Below are 15771 nucleotides of genomic sequence, written 5' to 3'. Positions count from 1 at the left end.
TTGGATTTGATATCACGTGACCCATCAGTGTTGTCTACCATGGCTAGACAGCAAGGCCCCAACATGATAAACCACTAGAGCCTTGGATTTGATATCACGTGACCCATCAGTGTTGTCTACCATGGCTAGACAGCAAGGCCCCAACATGATAAAGCACAAGAGCCTTGGATTTGATATCACGTGACCCATCAGTGTTGCCTACCATGGCTGGACAGCAAGGCCCCAACATGATAAAGCACAAGAGCCTTGGATTTGATATCACGTGACCCATCAGTGTTGCCTACCATGGCTGGACAGCAAGGCCCCAACATGATAAAGCACTAGAGCCTTGGATTTGATATCACGTGATGCATCAGTGTTGTCTACCATGGCTGGACAGCAAGGCCCCAACATGATAAAGCACAAGAGCCTTGGATTTGATATCACGTGATGCATCAGTGTTGTCTACCATGGCTAGACAGCAAGGCCCCAACATGATAAAGCACAAGCTAGCGCCTTGGATTTGATATCACGTGACCCATCAGTGTTGTCTACCATGGCTGGACAGCAAGGCCCCAACATGACAAAGCACTAGCTAGAGCCTTGGATTTGATATCACGTGACGCATCAGTGTTGTCTACCATGGCTGGACAGCGAGGCCCCAACATGACAAAGCACTAGAGCCTTGGATTTGATATCACGTGACGCATCAGTGTTGTCTACCGTGGCTGGACAGCAAGCCCCCAACATGATAAACCACTAGAGCCTTGGATTTGATATCACGTGACGCATCAGTGTTGTCTACCGTGGCTGGACAGCGAGGCCCCAACATGATAAAGCACAAGAGCCTTGGATTTGATATCACGTGACCCATCAGTGTTGTCTACCGTGGCTGGACAGCAAGGCCCCAACATGATAAAGCACAAGAGCCTTGGATTTGATATCACGTGACGCATCAGTGTTGTCTACCATGGATGGACAGCGAGGCCCCAACATGATAAAGCACAAGAGCCTTGGATTTGATGTCACGTGACGCATCAGTGTTGCAAAGAACAAGACTCACGTCGGCCACGAGTCGCTCAAGCTGCTGGTTTTCTCGTTCGAGTTGCCGGCAGGACTCGTCGTCTCGCGATACGGCCAATGGTGGACCCGAATGGCCTCCGACATCTCCCTCTGCTTGCCATTCTCCACGCATAATAAGACGGCGCATCTGTGCAAAGTCATAAATGGCGTCACACATCATTGTTGTGGTTGCACACGTGACATAAACTGGTAGGAAATCGATTGGATTGCTGGAAATATCGTTTTTATGGCATTAACAAGATCGCTTTGAAGTTATGAGGCTTATATGGCAAGAGGGACATGATGAAATATTGTCTGTTTTAGGGTCGATCTTGTAAGTATTATATTTCTGAATCTTGTAAGTATTATATTTCTGAATCTTGTAAGTATTATATTTCTGAATCTTGTAAGTATTATATTTCTGAATCTTGTAAGTATTCTATTTCTGAATCTTGTAAGTATTCTATTTCTAAAATCTTGTAAGTATTCTATTTCTGAATCTTGTAAGTATTCTATTTCTGAATCTTGTAAGTATTCTATTTCTGAATCTTGTAAGTATTCTATTTCTGAATCTTGTAAGTATTCTATTTCTGAATCTTGTAAGTATTCTATTTCTGAATCTTGTAAGTATTCTATTTCTGAATCTTGTAAGTATTCTATTTCTGAATCTTGTAAGTATTCTATTTCTGAATCTTGTAAGTATTCTATTTCTGAATCTTGTAAGTATTCTATTTCTGAATCTTGTAAGTATTCCATTTCTGAATCTTGTAAGTATTCTATTTCTGAATCTTGTAAGTATTCTATTTCTGAATCTTGTAAGTATTCTATTTCTGAATCTTGTAAGTATTCTATTTCTGAATCTTGTAAGTATTATATTTCTGAATCTTGTAAGTATTCTATTTCTGAATCTTGTAAGTATTCTATTTCTGAATCTTGTAAGTATTCTATTTCTGAATCTTGTAAGTATTCTATTTCTGAATCTTGTAAGTATTCTATTTCTGAATCTTGTAAGTATTCTATTTCTGAATCTTGTAAGTATTCTATTTCTGAATCTTGTAAGTATTCTATTTCTGAATCTTGTAAGTATTATATTTCTGAATCTTGTAAGTATTCCATTTCTGAATCTTGTAAGTATTCTATTTCTGAATCTTGTAAGTATTCTATTTCTGAATCTTGTAAGTATTCTATTTCTGAATCTTGTAAGTATTCCATTTCTGAATCTTGTAAGTATTCTATTTCTGAATCTTGTAAGTATTCTATTTCTGAATCTTGTAAGTATTCTATTTCTGAATCTTGTAAGTATTCTATTTCTGAATCTTGTAAGTATTATATTTCTGAATCTTGTAAGTATTATATTTCTGAATCTTGTAAGTATTCTATTTCTGAATCTTGTAAGTATTCCATTTCTGAATCTTGTAAGTATTCTATTTCTGAATCTTGTAAGTATTCTATTTCTGAATCTTGTAAGTATTCTATTTCTGAATCTTGTAAGTATTCTATTTCTGAATCTTGTAAGTATTCTATTTCTGAATCTTGTAAGTATTCTATTTCTGAATCTTGTAAGTATTATATTTCTGAATCTTGTAAGTATTCTATTTCTGAATCTTGTAAGTATTCTATTTCTGAATCTTGTAAGTATTCTATTTCTGAATCTTGTAAGTATTCCATTTCTGAATCTTGTAAGTATTCTATTTCTGAATCTTGTAAGTATTCTATTTCTGAATCTTGTAAGTATTATATTTCTGAATCTTGTAAGTATTCTATTTCTGAATCTTGTAAGTATTCTATTTCTGAATCTTGTAAGTATTCTATTTCTGAATCTTGTAAGTATTCTATTTCTGAATCTTGTAAGTATTCCATTTCTGAATCTTGTAAGTATTCTATTTCTGAATCTTGTAAGTATTCTATTTCTGAATCTTGTAAGTATTCTATTTCTGAATCTTGTAAGTATTCTATTTCTGAATCTTGTAAGTATTCCATTTCTGAATCTTGTAAGTATTCTATTTCTGAATCTTGTAAGTATTCTATTTCTGAATCTTGTAAGTATTCTATTTCTGAATCTTGTAAGTATTCCATTTCTGAATCTTGTAAGTATTCTATTTCTGAATCTTGTAAGTATTCTATTTCTGAATCTTGTAAGTATTCTATTTCTGAATCTTGTAAGTATTCTATTTCTGAATCTTGTAAGTATTCTATTTCTGAATCTTGTAAGTATTATATTTCTGAATCTTGTAAGTATTATATTTCTGAATCTTGTAAGTATTCTATTTCTGAATCTTGTAAGTATTATATTTCTGAATCTTGTAAGTATTATATTTCTGAATCTTGTAAGTATTCTATTTCTGAATCTTGTAAGTATTCTATTTCTGAATCTTGTCAGTATTCTATTTCTGAATCTTGTAAGTATTCTATTTCTGAATCTTGTAAGTATTCTATTTCTGAATCTTGTAAGTATTCTATTTCTGAATCTTATAAGTATTCTATTTCTGAATCTTGTAAGTATTCTATTTCTGAATCTTGTAAGTATTATATTTCTGAATCTTGTAAGTATTCTATTTCTGAATCTTGTAAGTATTCTATTTCTGAATCTTGTAAGTATTCTATTTCTGAATCTTGTAAGTATTATATTTCTGAATCTTGTAAGTATTATATTTCTGAATCTTGTAAGTATTCTATTTCTGAATCTTGTAAGTATTCTATTTCTGAATCTTGTAAGTATTCTATTTCTGAATCTTGTAAGTATTCCATTTCTGAATCTTGTAAGTATTCTATTTCTGAATCTTGTAAGTATTCTATTTCTGAATCTTGTAAGTATTCTATTTCTGAATCTTGTAAGTATTCTATTTCTGAATCTTGTAAGTATTCTATTTCTGAATCTTGTAAGTATTATATTTCTGAATCTTGTAAGTATTATATTTCTGAATCTTGTAAGTATTCTATTTCTGAATCTTGTAAGTATTCTATTTCTGAATCTTGTAAGTATTATATTTCTGAATCTTGTAAGTATTCTATTTCTGAATCTTGTAAGTATTCTATTTCTGAATCTTGTAAGTATTCTATTTCTGAATCTTGTAAGTATTATATTTCTGAATCTTGTAAGTATTCCATTTCTGAATCTTGTAAGTATTCTCTTTCTGAATCTTGTAAGTATTCTATTTCTGAATCTTGTAAGTATTCTATTTCTGAATCTTGTAAGTATTCCATTTCTGAATCTTGTAAGTATTCTCTTTCTGAATCTTGTAAGTATTCTATTTCTGAATCTTGTAAGTATTCTATTTCTGAATCTTGTAAGTATTCTATTTCTGAATCTTGTAAGTATTGATTGATTGATTCTTCTTTCTCAGCTTAATAATCGGAATAGTTTATTTAAGTAATTAATTAACTTCTCTCCCCAAATTAAATGCAACCATAACAGCCCAACCATTAACAAGTAATAGCTGGACCAGTAGGAAAGGACTTCAGTCCTGGGAACAAAGGCTCAGGCCTGTGTGGACATTACTGTACACAGCTTCAAGTCCTGGCTAAAGCAACCTAGGCCTCAGAGCCAATCCTTCTTCCAGAGGAAAATAATTGTACAGCCAAATGCCTAACCGACCCACATTGTGGTTTAAGCTTATAAATCAACATAATCTGCAGCTACTACAACAGCGAAGAGTAGAACCTGGTTCGATTCCCGGCTCGATTATAAACTGTCGGATCGGTGTTTCACAGGTAAGAAAGACATGAAATAATTATGTATAACGGATGATATATTATCAATGTGGTTCAACATAACAGCCTCGCTCTACGATTTGTTGGCATCTCATAACTAGTTTTTGATTATGTGAAGGCCATACGAACCTTCGGTACAAAGAGGACGACTAGGGTGATGTAAGAGGAGCAGACGATGGCAAGTGCAGCGAAAGCAAAGGACGCGTCGTGCTGTTTGCTCAGAATCAGGGTCACCGGAGCAGTGATCATGCAGAGCACCTGTAAAAGCTTCAATTACTACCACAATCATATATGCTATCATTTAATATTCTCCGCCAGTCTGTTTGTCCTGATGTCTGCCCATTCAGGGAGGGCCTTCAAAAAAAATTGCCGCCATTTTGTTTGCTTCGTTGGTTCTTATAGGCCTCTAAGGTACAGGAACTGCAGCAACCTGCCTACATTTGTGCTCCAGTTACGTGAGTAGGTCTACGTGTGGATATTTGGGGAGAGGAGTGTTTCCTTAGACCCACATTGTGGATAAGGTAAGTGCAGTGTTTGTGAGGTCTCTGGTTTTGATTTTATAAATGTTTTAAAATTTAATGTGGGTTGAGGCCTCACAAAACCAAACCCTTTTGTGCTACCCCAAGATTTAGTCATATCATTTTTTTTGTGATATCATTTTTGAGTGTCTGTTGCTAACATAGTTTAAAACTCGAAATTATATGTTCTTAGACCAAAAATGCATTTAAAATAAATAAATACACATTTATACAATGCATGCATACTATATAGGACCCCTTTCAAAGTTCTTCCTGGCTGCATGGAGAGGGATTCAGACCCATCCCCTTGGGTTTTCCCTGTCTGTCTGTTCCCTGGATTTATTTTGATATTATGTGGAACACCTCGAGGGACCTTAAAACACCTCAAGGGACCTCTAGCAATGTGATGCATACTATATAGGACCCCTTTGAAAACTCTCCCAGGCCGAAAGTAAAGGAGGAGGGGGAGAGAAGGAAGAAGGGAAAGGTGGAATTGGGGGAAGGGGGGTGGCAAGCAGAGAGGTGGGGGGGGGGGTATGGTGAGAGGAGATAGAGGGGAAAAGAGATAGGGGGGGTTACGTCATAACTACTTTTAAAGTTTTGGAATTACTATATAGGACTCCCTTGAAAGCTCTTCCCGGCGGCCATGGGGGGAAGGGGAGAGGTGGAGGCATGAGGGAGGGGGAGGGGGGAAGGAGGAAGAGAGAGAGGAGGAGGGATTGCAGGGGAGGAGACAAGTGGAGAGGGAAAGAGGAAGAGAGAGAGAGGTGGAGTGATTGCAGGGGAGGAGAGAAGTGGAGAGGGAGAGGGAGGGGGAAAGGAAGAGAGAGAGAGGTGGAGTGATTGCAGGGGAGGAGAGAAGTGGAGAGGGAGAGGGGGGGAAAGAGGAAGAGAGAGAGGTGGAGTGATTGCAGGGGAGGAGATAGGTGGAGAGGGAGGGGGAAAGGAGTGGGGGAAGAGGAGAGAGTGGGGGTGGAGGTGAGAGAAAGGGGTGAAGGGTGTAAAAGGGAGAGAGTTAAGGTCTTGAAGTCACATTTGACATTATGTGGAATTTCCACGGGAGCCTGCTAGTATATCTACACTATAATACTCTCCTCCAGTCTGTCAGTCCTTCAGAGTGGGGCTTCCCCTGTTGAGGGAGGGGCTTCACCCGTCCAGGGAGGGGCTTCAAAAACAAATCTCCACCAATTTGTTTGCTCCACATAACTATGAATGCCTCATAGGCCTATTATGTAAGGCTCGTGCTTTCTGACACTCACAGTTTTATCTCAACTCTACTTCACCATCTGATTTCATTTTTCATAGTTGCTAAGAAGGTTTAAGACTCAGTTGCAAAGAACGGGAGGAAAATTGGATGAAAATTAGCAGTTTTTGACAAAATGCATTTTAAATGAAATGAAGGCCTATAATATTATGTACATTGAGTCCCTCATGGCTTCATCTCGACTCTACGTCACCATCTGATTTCATTCTTCACAGTTGCTAAGATGGTTTAAGACTCGGTTGCGGCAAAAGGTAAGAAAATCGGATGAATATTGGTGTTTTATTGGCAAAAATGCATTCTAATAGCTGTTTTGAATGTATTTGGTCAGACGCGATGTGGGGACAGGGATAGAGGAGTGAGGAGGGAGAAGAGAGAGGGGGGGGAGGACAGAGGGAGAGGATGATGAAGGAATAAGGGGATAGAGGAGTGAGGGAAGAGAGTAGTGAGGATTCTTCTGTAAATTATTTTCCTTTTCTTTCCTTCTTCCTTGGTTTCTTTGACTTGTACATAATTAGTAATAAATCCCTGTTCGTCATACCTTTGCCATCCTTTCTTCACATCTGTTCGTCTTTGTGATTTCCATCATTGAGTACCTGTGGCACGATTTGGCCAACGTTTAGGATCGGGTTTAGTTTTGTTAATGGCTCGAGCCGCGGGCTGCTAATCCGCTCGGCAAATAACATCTTGTCCGCGGTGTCGAGCGGAGCTACCCCCCTGCCATGTGGAGCGGGGTGGCTTTAGGATCGGAGACGGCCAATGAAAATAAAAGGGGGATTAACCCCCCCCCCCCCCGCTAAGGGGGAGCGCCGTACTCCGTATCCGTAACAATTGTTATTTCTAATCATAATTTGTTATCCCTTTTATGCCGCACCCAGTGACCGGATGCCCACGGCACTAATGGATTTACGATCTACGAACCGCACTCTTTGTTTATCACGTACAGCCATACTCGAAAAATCTGAATTAGCCGACGTTGGGGCCCAAAAGCATCCGATTAACTGCCGATACGACGCCATCTTACGACGCCATCGTATTGGCGTCTGCTGGGCGAAGGCGAAGCAAGCCGTCCGCTGATTGGACAGGCGAAAGCGAAAGCAAGCCGTCCACTGAGTGGACAATCCAGAGCATGCATTTGTGCCGGTGTCGGCGATCGTTGTTCATATACGCACTCTTCATTCTCATCTTTCTTCCTAACACTTACTCGGACAAGCAAATCCCCTATGCCATCCATAATGGTACACTCTATCCATACACCACATCATCCTTTCCGTGGATGTTCCACGGGTTTCGGCTAGTTTTTAATATTCCCGGGAGGTATATAAAGAGTTTATTTCAGGCGAGTTTACTGTTTTCCAACTATGTAATTCAACAATACTATACAGTACTTCAAAAAACTTTACACATAATAAATTGTATATGTGGAATAACTGTGGAATGCAATGTTTATTCAATAATAACATTTGGTTTTAATCTATTTTTAGTTTGTTAACGAAGCGTAGTCGATGTTTTCAAGTTTAAAAATGAACAACAGAAGTAAATCAGTCAAGGTGGATTCTCCCCCCTCCACACCCAAGTCAGGTGAGTCAAGTCAATGTTCTCGAGTCAAGGTAGAAGTGTCACTTTCCCCCCTCTCTTATCCCTCTCTCCCTTCTCCCCCTACCCTCTCCTCCTCTTCCCTGTGCAGTGTGCGCAATGAGGAGGGTGAGGAAGGGTGGGGGGGGGGGGGGGGTGGGGAAGATTTGAGATCTTAAAGTCACATTTTACATGATGTGGAATTACATATTACAAACTGTATGTGCACAGACATGTATTTACATATTATGTGAAGTAAATATATTGTGGAGATTACATCATTTCTGCATCTGATGAATTGCCAGTGACCATTTTGTAAAATTGAATGTGCAGCATAAAACTCAAAATGTCCAAATGTCGTACATTCCACTAATTCCACTAATGTCAGCTATGACCGTCGGGTGCTCCACTAATAATTCACAAAAAGTGCATGTTTAACTAAAATAAACTTCCTCCCCGCTACCTTTCACTCTCAGCAACCTATACAAATGGACCGGGGGCCCAGCTCGCTACGGAGAGCAATATTTAGATTTCCGTGTCGATGTCGTCGTAGTCAGTGATCTACAACAATCTACTAGAAACATCCGCTCCTTAAGGGAGCGGCAAGGGAGTGCTTTGATTTACTCCCGTAGTCGGTGATCATTCAATTTCAATTATTTTATAGTGAATAGCTCTCAAATTTCAATTTTCAAATTACCTTATGCAAAGCATCTTGGCCCGCTAATTTTTCATTTGGATGACTGCTAGTTTATCCCACTAGTATGCATATAATATGCTAATGTGGTCTGTTTGTCTGTTTGTCTGTCTGTCTGGCCGTCCCACCCTTAAACACAGAAATGCTCCTCGGGGAGCAAAGCAATTCAATAAAAGTTGTTCAAATTAATCCAAACCAAAGGGGAAATTATAATTTTTTTCAATCAGACAAAACAATTGAACTCAGGCAGTGTATAGACGACAGACCGCTGTCTCAATCACTCCTAAAAAAACAAAAATTGCTGTTAAGCGTAAAACGCTTCCCTTTTTTTCATGTAGTGATATTTTTACCATGGGCGTCTGTGAGTAAACAATAAATCGTCACATTTTAATTGTCAAGGAGATAATTAATACAAGTTTATAATTAATCATTTGGTGCAAATCTAGGCCTGCTCATCAACAACTCATAACTCAAATCATCCCCACAGCTATGATGGGCCAGACACACTTCTGTTGATTAAGTCTCTCATAACACTCATAGCCCACATACCAAGAACAATGATAAAATCATCCTCATCGCCAAGACAACAATGCATCCACAACTTGGTTTCACAAAGCTCCGATCAGAGCACTGCCAAAAATAATTTTCGGAGGAAGAAAATATTTTCTTAATATAAGAAAACCTTTCTTGAAACAGGAAAATCATGAGAAAATTTTTGTAGGTGCAAAAACATTTTTCTCATAGTTTTCTTCTTATATTTATTTATTTAATTAATTAATTATTTCCTAATAATAAATTAATACAATTAATTAATAATTAATAATCAATTTAATAAGAAATAAATTAAAAACAAATTAACAAGAAGACGTCACGCGGAGCACGATACTTGCAAAATCCGCCCCCCCCAACCCCAAGAAAAAAAAATCCATTGTAACAGCAAATTGTCCATTTCATCAAGATTAAAATTGACAATCTTGATCAAAGCTCGGGTCAACAGGAAGAAAGGTGACGATTTTTCAGATGAAAAATGATGATTTTGGAAGGTTGATCTTGAGTTGACCTTTGACCTTTTGACCTCAAAAATAGTTAGTTTCCCTATTTAGTGACTCAATGTGCAAATGCTGTTCAATTTTCAAGTCAATCGGATGAAAATTGAGGATTTTAAAAACTTGGCCTATGTTGACCTTTTGGCCTATGTTGACCTCAAAAATAGTTGGCGGTTGAATTCAGTGACCATATATGTAAATCCTCTTAGAATTTCAAGTCAATCAAATGAAAATTTGTGATTTTAGAAATTCGGCCTATGTTGACCTTTTGGCCTATGTTCACCTGAAATATAATTTGTGGTTGAATTCAGTGACCAGATATGCAAGTCATCTTCAGATTTCAAGTCAATTGGATGAAAATTGAGGATTTTGGAAATCTGGCCTATGTTGACCTTTTGGCCTATGTTGACCTTTTGGCCTATGTTGACCTCAAATATACTTGGTGGTTGAATTCATTGACCAGATATGCAAGTCCTCTTCAAATTTCAAGTCAATCGGATGAAAATTGAGGATTTTAGAAATTTGGCAAAGTTGGTGACCTTTTGACCTATGTTGACCTGAAATATACTTGGTGGTTGAATTCATTGACCAGATATGCAAGTCCTCTTCAAATTTCAAGTCAATCGGATGAAAATTGAGGATTTTAGAAATTTGGCCTATGTTGACCTTTTGGCCTATGTTGACCTCAAATATACTTGGTGGTTGAGTTCAGTGATCAGATACAAGTCCTCTTCAAATTTCAAGTCAATCGGATGAAAATTGAGGATTTTATAAATTAGGCAAAGTTGGTGACCTTTGGCCTATGTTGACCTTTTGACGTTTTGACCCCAAAAACAATAGGCTTCTCAATTGGGACGACCTATACAACTTGGTGAAGTTTCGCGACGATCGGTTTCGAATTGTGACCTGTAGGCCGGTGACAAACAGACAAGCAAACAAACAAACAGTCAGACAGACAGAACCACAAAATGCAACCGACCAATATACTTGAAAAATCTTCGATTTTGCAAGTAAAAATAAATTATTTAATTAATTACAATTTGTTTTATTTATTAATTTCTTTTTGCAGGTGGGAGGCATTCATTGTTGCACGAAATTTGTTAAACAGTGAGAGGTAAAGTTAATTTCCGTACAGCAACATTGTAGATTGCCATGCCAACGGCACGGTGGTCATTTATCTTGTCGCTTGCTACGCCCTTTGTCTCGTATGCCAGAAAAATTCCCAGAAGAAGGAGGAGACCCTTGTATGCGAACAGGATACCTGAGGATGGGGGTGGTTGTGGCAGGAGAGAAGGAACACTGACATCAAGAACACATATATATATATATGTATACACATCATTGTTGTTGTCACATTCTCTTTAATACTTCAAGGTTGCAGCTTACCACAATCTCATGACTCCCATTTCCATTTATTATCGTACTAACCTCTTGCCATATGTCTGCCTTTTCTTTCAGGTCAAGTTTGTATGTCCATCTAATGGCCATGAAACAAATAATTATTTCGGAGTGGCCGTTTGGCGGTGTAATAGGTGGAGTGCATGGTGAATGCACGGTGTAATAGGTGGAGTGCATGGTGAATGCACGTATTATACTTGTGATAACATATGGATCAAGTTAATTTATTGTACATGACTGTCATGTTTGGTGAGGTGAGATTCGTCTTATCCTCCTGTTCCCTTTATAAGCGGAGAGGTCCAACAGCACCAAGCTCCTGCCCAGCCTTGACTACGATACTCCTCCACTCCCCTCTGTCCCCCACCAACTCTTTTCACTCTCCATCCATCCCCACCTCACTGATATCCCTCTTCACACAATCCTCCCATCTCAACCGTGGTCTACCTCTTTTCCTGTTACCTTGTTCCCTCAACATATTCGTTCTCTTTGACATTCTCTTTTCCCCCATAAGCACCAAGTGTCCAGCCCATCTCAGGCGGCATTTCATCAATCTCCCCGTCAAGCTCATCTGCACACCAATCTCCTCCCTAAGTTCATCCATTCTCCTTCTATCCACCCTCTTCACTTCTGCAATCCTCCTTATCCAGATGTTCTCGTAAACCTGCAGCCTCTGTTGTTGTCACTCTAAGTTCTACCGTCTCCAGACCATAAAGGTAGGCCGGCGTTACACACGACATCAGAACCTTTCCTTTCAATCTCCTTGAAATCTTTCTATCTGCCATTACTCCCTCCACTCTCGTCCACATATTCGTACCCACCTGAATCCTCCTCCACACCTCTGCCTCTGCCTTACCATTCCCAGTCACTGTTCCCCCCAGATACTTGAACCTATTTCCTTGTCCGATCTCCTTCCCCTCTAACCTGATATTCATTTATTTTCTCTACTGCTGGACCCACATCACCTTCTACATGCTCATCTTCAGCCCTTGTTTCTCAAATGCCTTCTTCCACTCCCCCATTTACCGCCATAACACACACGTTATCACCACCCATGCCATAACTATCCATCCCTCCCAACTTTCCACTCTGACCACCTGCTTGCTGACTCTTCCATTACTATTATTCCCACGCCATTACTCCTTCCATCCCCACCCAGGTGCAACAGATGATATCCTCCTACCAAACTCCTCGCCCTGTCTCCTTCCCATCTGGTCTCCTGCACACATAACACTTCCAACCTCCTTCTCTGCATTGTCTGCACCACCTCGACCCCTGCACCATCTGCACCACATTGAATTCCCTGAGCTGTTGTTTACCATCTGTATTACAAGAATTATTAAATAATATGTTTACCATCTGTATTATTATTATTATTAGCGCTAATACCGATACCCCCAATGAAGCCCTCATACACCGCCCATGAGTAAGGAATATCGCTGTCGGGAACGCATCTCCGTCTAACCAATGGTACAATGACCCCTTTTAGTGCATTTTCGATCAGCGTTCTCTTTTCCAGGAATGCATCTCCGTCTAACCAATGGTGCAATGACCCCTTTTAGCGCATTTTCGATCAGCGCTCTCTTTTTCAGGAACGCATCTCCGTCTAACCAATGGTACAATGACCCCTTTTAGTGCATTTTCGATCAGCGTTCTCTTTTCCAGGAATGCATCTCCGTCTAACCAATGGTACAATGACCCCTTTTAGTGCATTTTCGATCAGCGTTCTCTTTTCCAGGAATGCATCTCCGTCTAACCAATGGTACAATGACCCCTTTTAGCGCATTTTCGATCAGCGTTCTCTTTTCCAGGAATGCATCTCCGTCTAACCAATGGTACAATGACCCCTTTTAGTGCATTTTCGATCAGCGTTCTCTTTTCCAGGAATGCATCTCCGTCTAACCAATGGTACAATGACCCCTTTTAGCGCATTTTCGATCAGCGCTCTCTTTTCCAGGAACGCATCTCCGTCTAACCAATGGTACAATGACCCCTTTTAGCGCATTTTCGATCAGCGTTCTCTTTTCCAGGAACGCATCTCCGTCTAACCAATGGTACAATGACCCCTTTTAGCGCATTTTCGATCAGCGCTCTCTTTTCCAGGAACGCATCTCCGTCTAACCAATGGTACAATGACCCCTTTTAGCGCATTTTCGATCAGCGTTCTCTTTTCCAGGAACGCATCCGGAGCGCTAAGCGACGTATTGCTGCATATTATCATGTGTGTGCTTAACATGTGCCAAATGCATGTGATTATCAGCTTGGTGTGCTATTTACCCAGCCAGGTGATGTGCTTACGAGAGCTGCAATGCTCTAGCTGGGGAATGATAAGGATGTCTTCGTCTCCATCCGGTTTCTCTTGAGTGAATGCCTGAGAAATATATAAATAAAGGGGAATGCAAGACATCACCGACATGAACAACGGCATGTCCAGAAATCCCGCTCTTTACCTCCACCACCGAAGGTGCACGGAGATTAGGTTTTCACCCCTATCTGTTTGTCTGTCTGTTTGGTTGTGAACAGGATATCTCAAAAAATTGTGCATGGATTCAGACAAAATTTGGGTGACAGTTTGGGAATGTGACAAGGACGAAGTGATTCAATTTTGGTGAAGATCCGAATCTGGATCAGAGGATTTTTAAGAGATAGTCAGTGACACTGTCAGAGTGGTTCCGCATGAGCCTGTTGAACATCAGTCATGTTGTTGGGATCCACACCTCCACGGTTCGCTTGAGGGGGTCCAATATCTGCCAGAGCAGCAGCAGTAGGAAGTCGATGGCGAGGAGCCCACCAACTGTAGCCTTCAGCTTCCAGGGCTCCAAAATTTGCTGCAAGCACGAATTATACATGAGATTTACATGGAACATGGCAGGTTACTTAAAAATCCATATTTAACCCACATTTATATATTTTACAAACCTGACATGCCACATCACACAAGTGATCAAATACCTCGTTTTCAGTGGTTTATATATCCTGTGTGAAAATGAGTCAACTGGCCTTCCCAAAGGCTTAGAAATTCCAAATGTTTATCTTGTTTATATTCCCTAATTTATGTGTGTGGTGTGTATGTGTGTGTGTGTGTGTGTGTGTGTATATTTTTTTTTTTTTTTTTTTATCCTCCTGGATATGATGCCCGTAGACTGTTATGCCGTTAAGTATCTTTGACGATTTCTCTCCAGGTGTGTAAAATTCTGCAATGGCTCAAAGTCTCAAAAAAGTGTCTAACAGTCTAGCTTCACACTGGCAGGTTGGTCTCACAAACAGGTGTAGAGGTAAAAGGCAAATCACTAGTGCATTAAAACCAGTTGCTTCGGGTAGATGGGGCTCGTTAGCCTTGGTAGGCACCTAGCTCATCTAGGAGAAGGAAACTCTGAATCCAAGTCTGCCGCTGCCTTGCGGTTCAGGTTTTTTTTTAAACCAAAGGCTAAGCGTTTAACGGGATAAAAGCAACCATCTACTATATAAGAGAGCTGTTGGTCTGTCTGTGTGTGTCTGTCTGTGTCGCCATTTTTCTCAGAGATGGCTGAACGGATCTTCGTCAAACTTTCAGAGGTTCATCAGTGAGTGCCAGGGGGTGTTTTAGGCCAAAGAAAAAAAAATTATGATAAAAAATAAAGATAGTTTTTTGGAGTTCCTTTTTGTTATAAATCGCTCGATCGTGCCGAAGCTTTTAAAAATTAATGACAGTTATATACAAGTACACATTCGCATAAATATATACAAAACAATCATCAGACATTTGAACACAAAAAAATCAAACAATTCCGGAAGTGTATGAAGTTGGTAGTATGGCTTCTTCTTCTTCCTGATCGGCATCACCCACCAGCATATATATGAACCCCCTTCCTCTCCTGCCTCCCCCCTCCACTCCCCTTCCCCCCCTCCCCTCCCCTTCTCCCCTTTCCCCCTCCCTCTCTCCCCCTTCCCTCCCCTCCCCCCCTTCCCCTCTCCCCCTGCCCCTTCCAACCTCTCCCCTCCCCTCCCCCGCCTGGCAACGCTGGGTACTTCTTCTAGTCTTTCATAAAGGAGGTGGTCGTTGCATTTGTTTACCCATGGGAAAGGTGAACTACCTCATTTTAACCTCCCAATCAGGGTCACGTGAAACCATGGGGAGCAGGTGGTGGATGGCCAGGTAGACAGCTCGCACATATTGCCAGTAATGACTGCATGGCCTCGATGCTAGGCAGAGGATTTTCTTATGGCTAACAATGGCTAGGATCACTGGTCTAGTACAGACACTGCGCGGAAGAAGGCAATGGCAAACCACTTCCGTACATCCCAGGAAAACAATCATGATCAGAAATCTAAGAGATAAATCTATCGTGCCGGATGATGATCCACGCGCTCAAACTAAAATCGAACTTTCAGTTTCTCAAACATTTCATAAAATTGAGACATGGAATGTAATGTCAATGGACCAGGGAAAATTTGATGTAATAAGGGAGATGGAGAGGATAAAAACGGAAATTGTGGGGATAAGTGAACTTAGATCGACTGGTTTGGGGCAGTTTCAATTTGACGATTACA

General features: G+C 40.0%; 1 protein-coding gene across 7 annotated transcripts in view; it reads right to left on the bottom strand.

The window, feature by feature from the left end:
- GABBR1 (gamma-aminobutyric acid type B receptor subunit 1) overlaps positions 1-15771 on the bottom strand; it is a 293840-nt gene that overhangs the window by 2577 nt on the left and 275492 nt on the right. For all 7 annotated transcript variants that reach the window (XM_068108736.2, XM_068108737.2, XM_068108735.2 and 4 more), the window contains 5 exons: positions 13959-14069; positions 13519-13612; positions 10980-11107; positions 4882-5010; positions 1043-1189 (listed from right to left, as the gene is read on the bottom strand). In XM_068108736.2, the coding sequence (XP_067964837.2) occupies positions 1043-1189; positions 4882-5010; positions 10980-11107; positions 13519-13612; positions 13959-14069 (609 nt within the window). The remainder of the gene's footprint in view (positions 1-1042; positions 1190-4881; positions 5011-10979; positions 11108-13518; positions 13613-13958; positions 14070-15771) is intronic.

Source organism: Myxine glutinosa, chromosome 2, assembly GCF_964187855.1.
Source record: "Myxine glutinosa chromosome 2, kmMyxGlut1.1, whole genome shotgun sequence".
NCBI lineage: Eukaryota > Metazoa > Chordata > Myxini > Myxiniformes > Myxinidae > Myxine > Myxine glutinosa.
The sequence above is the reverse complement of the archived record's forward strand: the minus strand, read 5'-3'. Positions and strand labels throughout refer to the sequence as shown.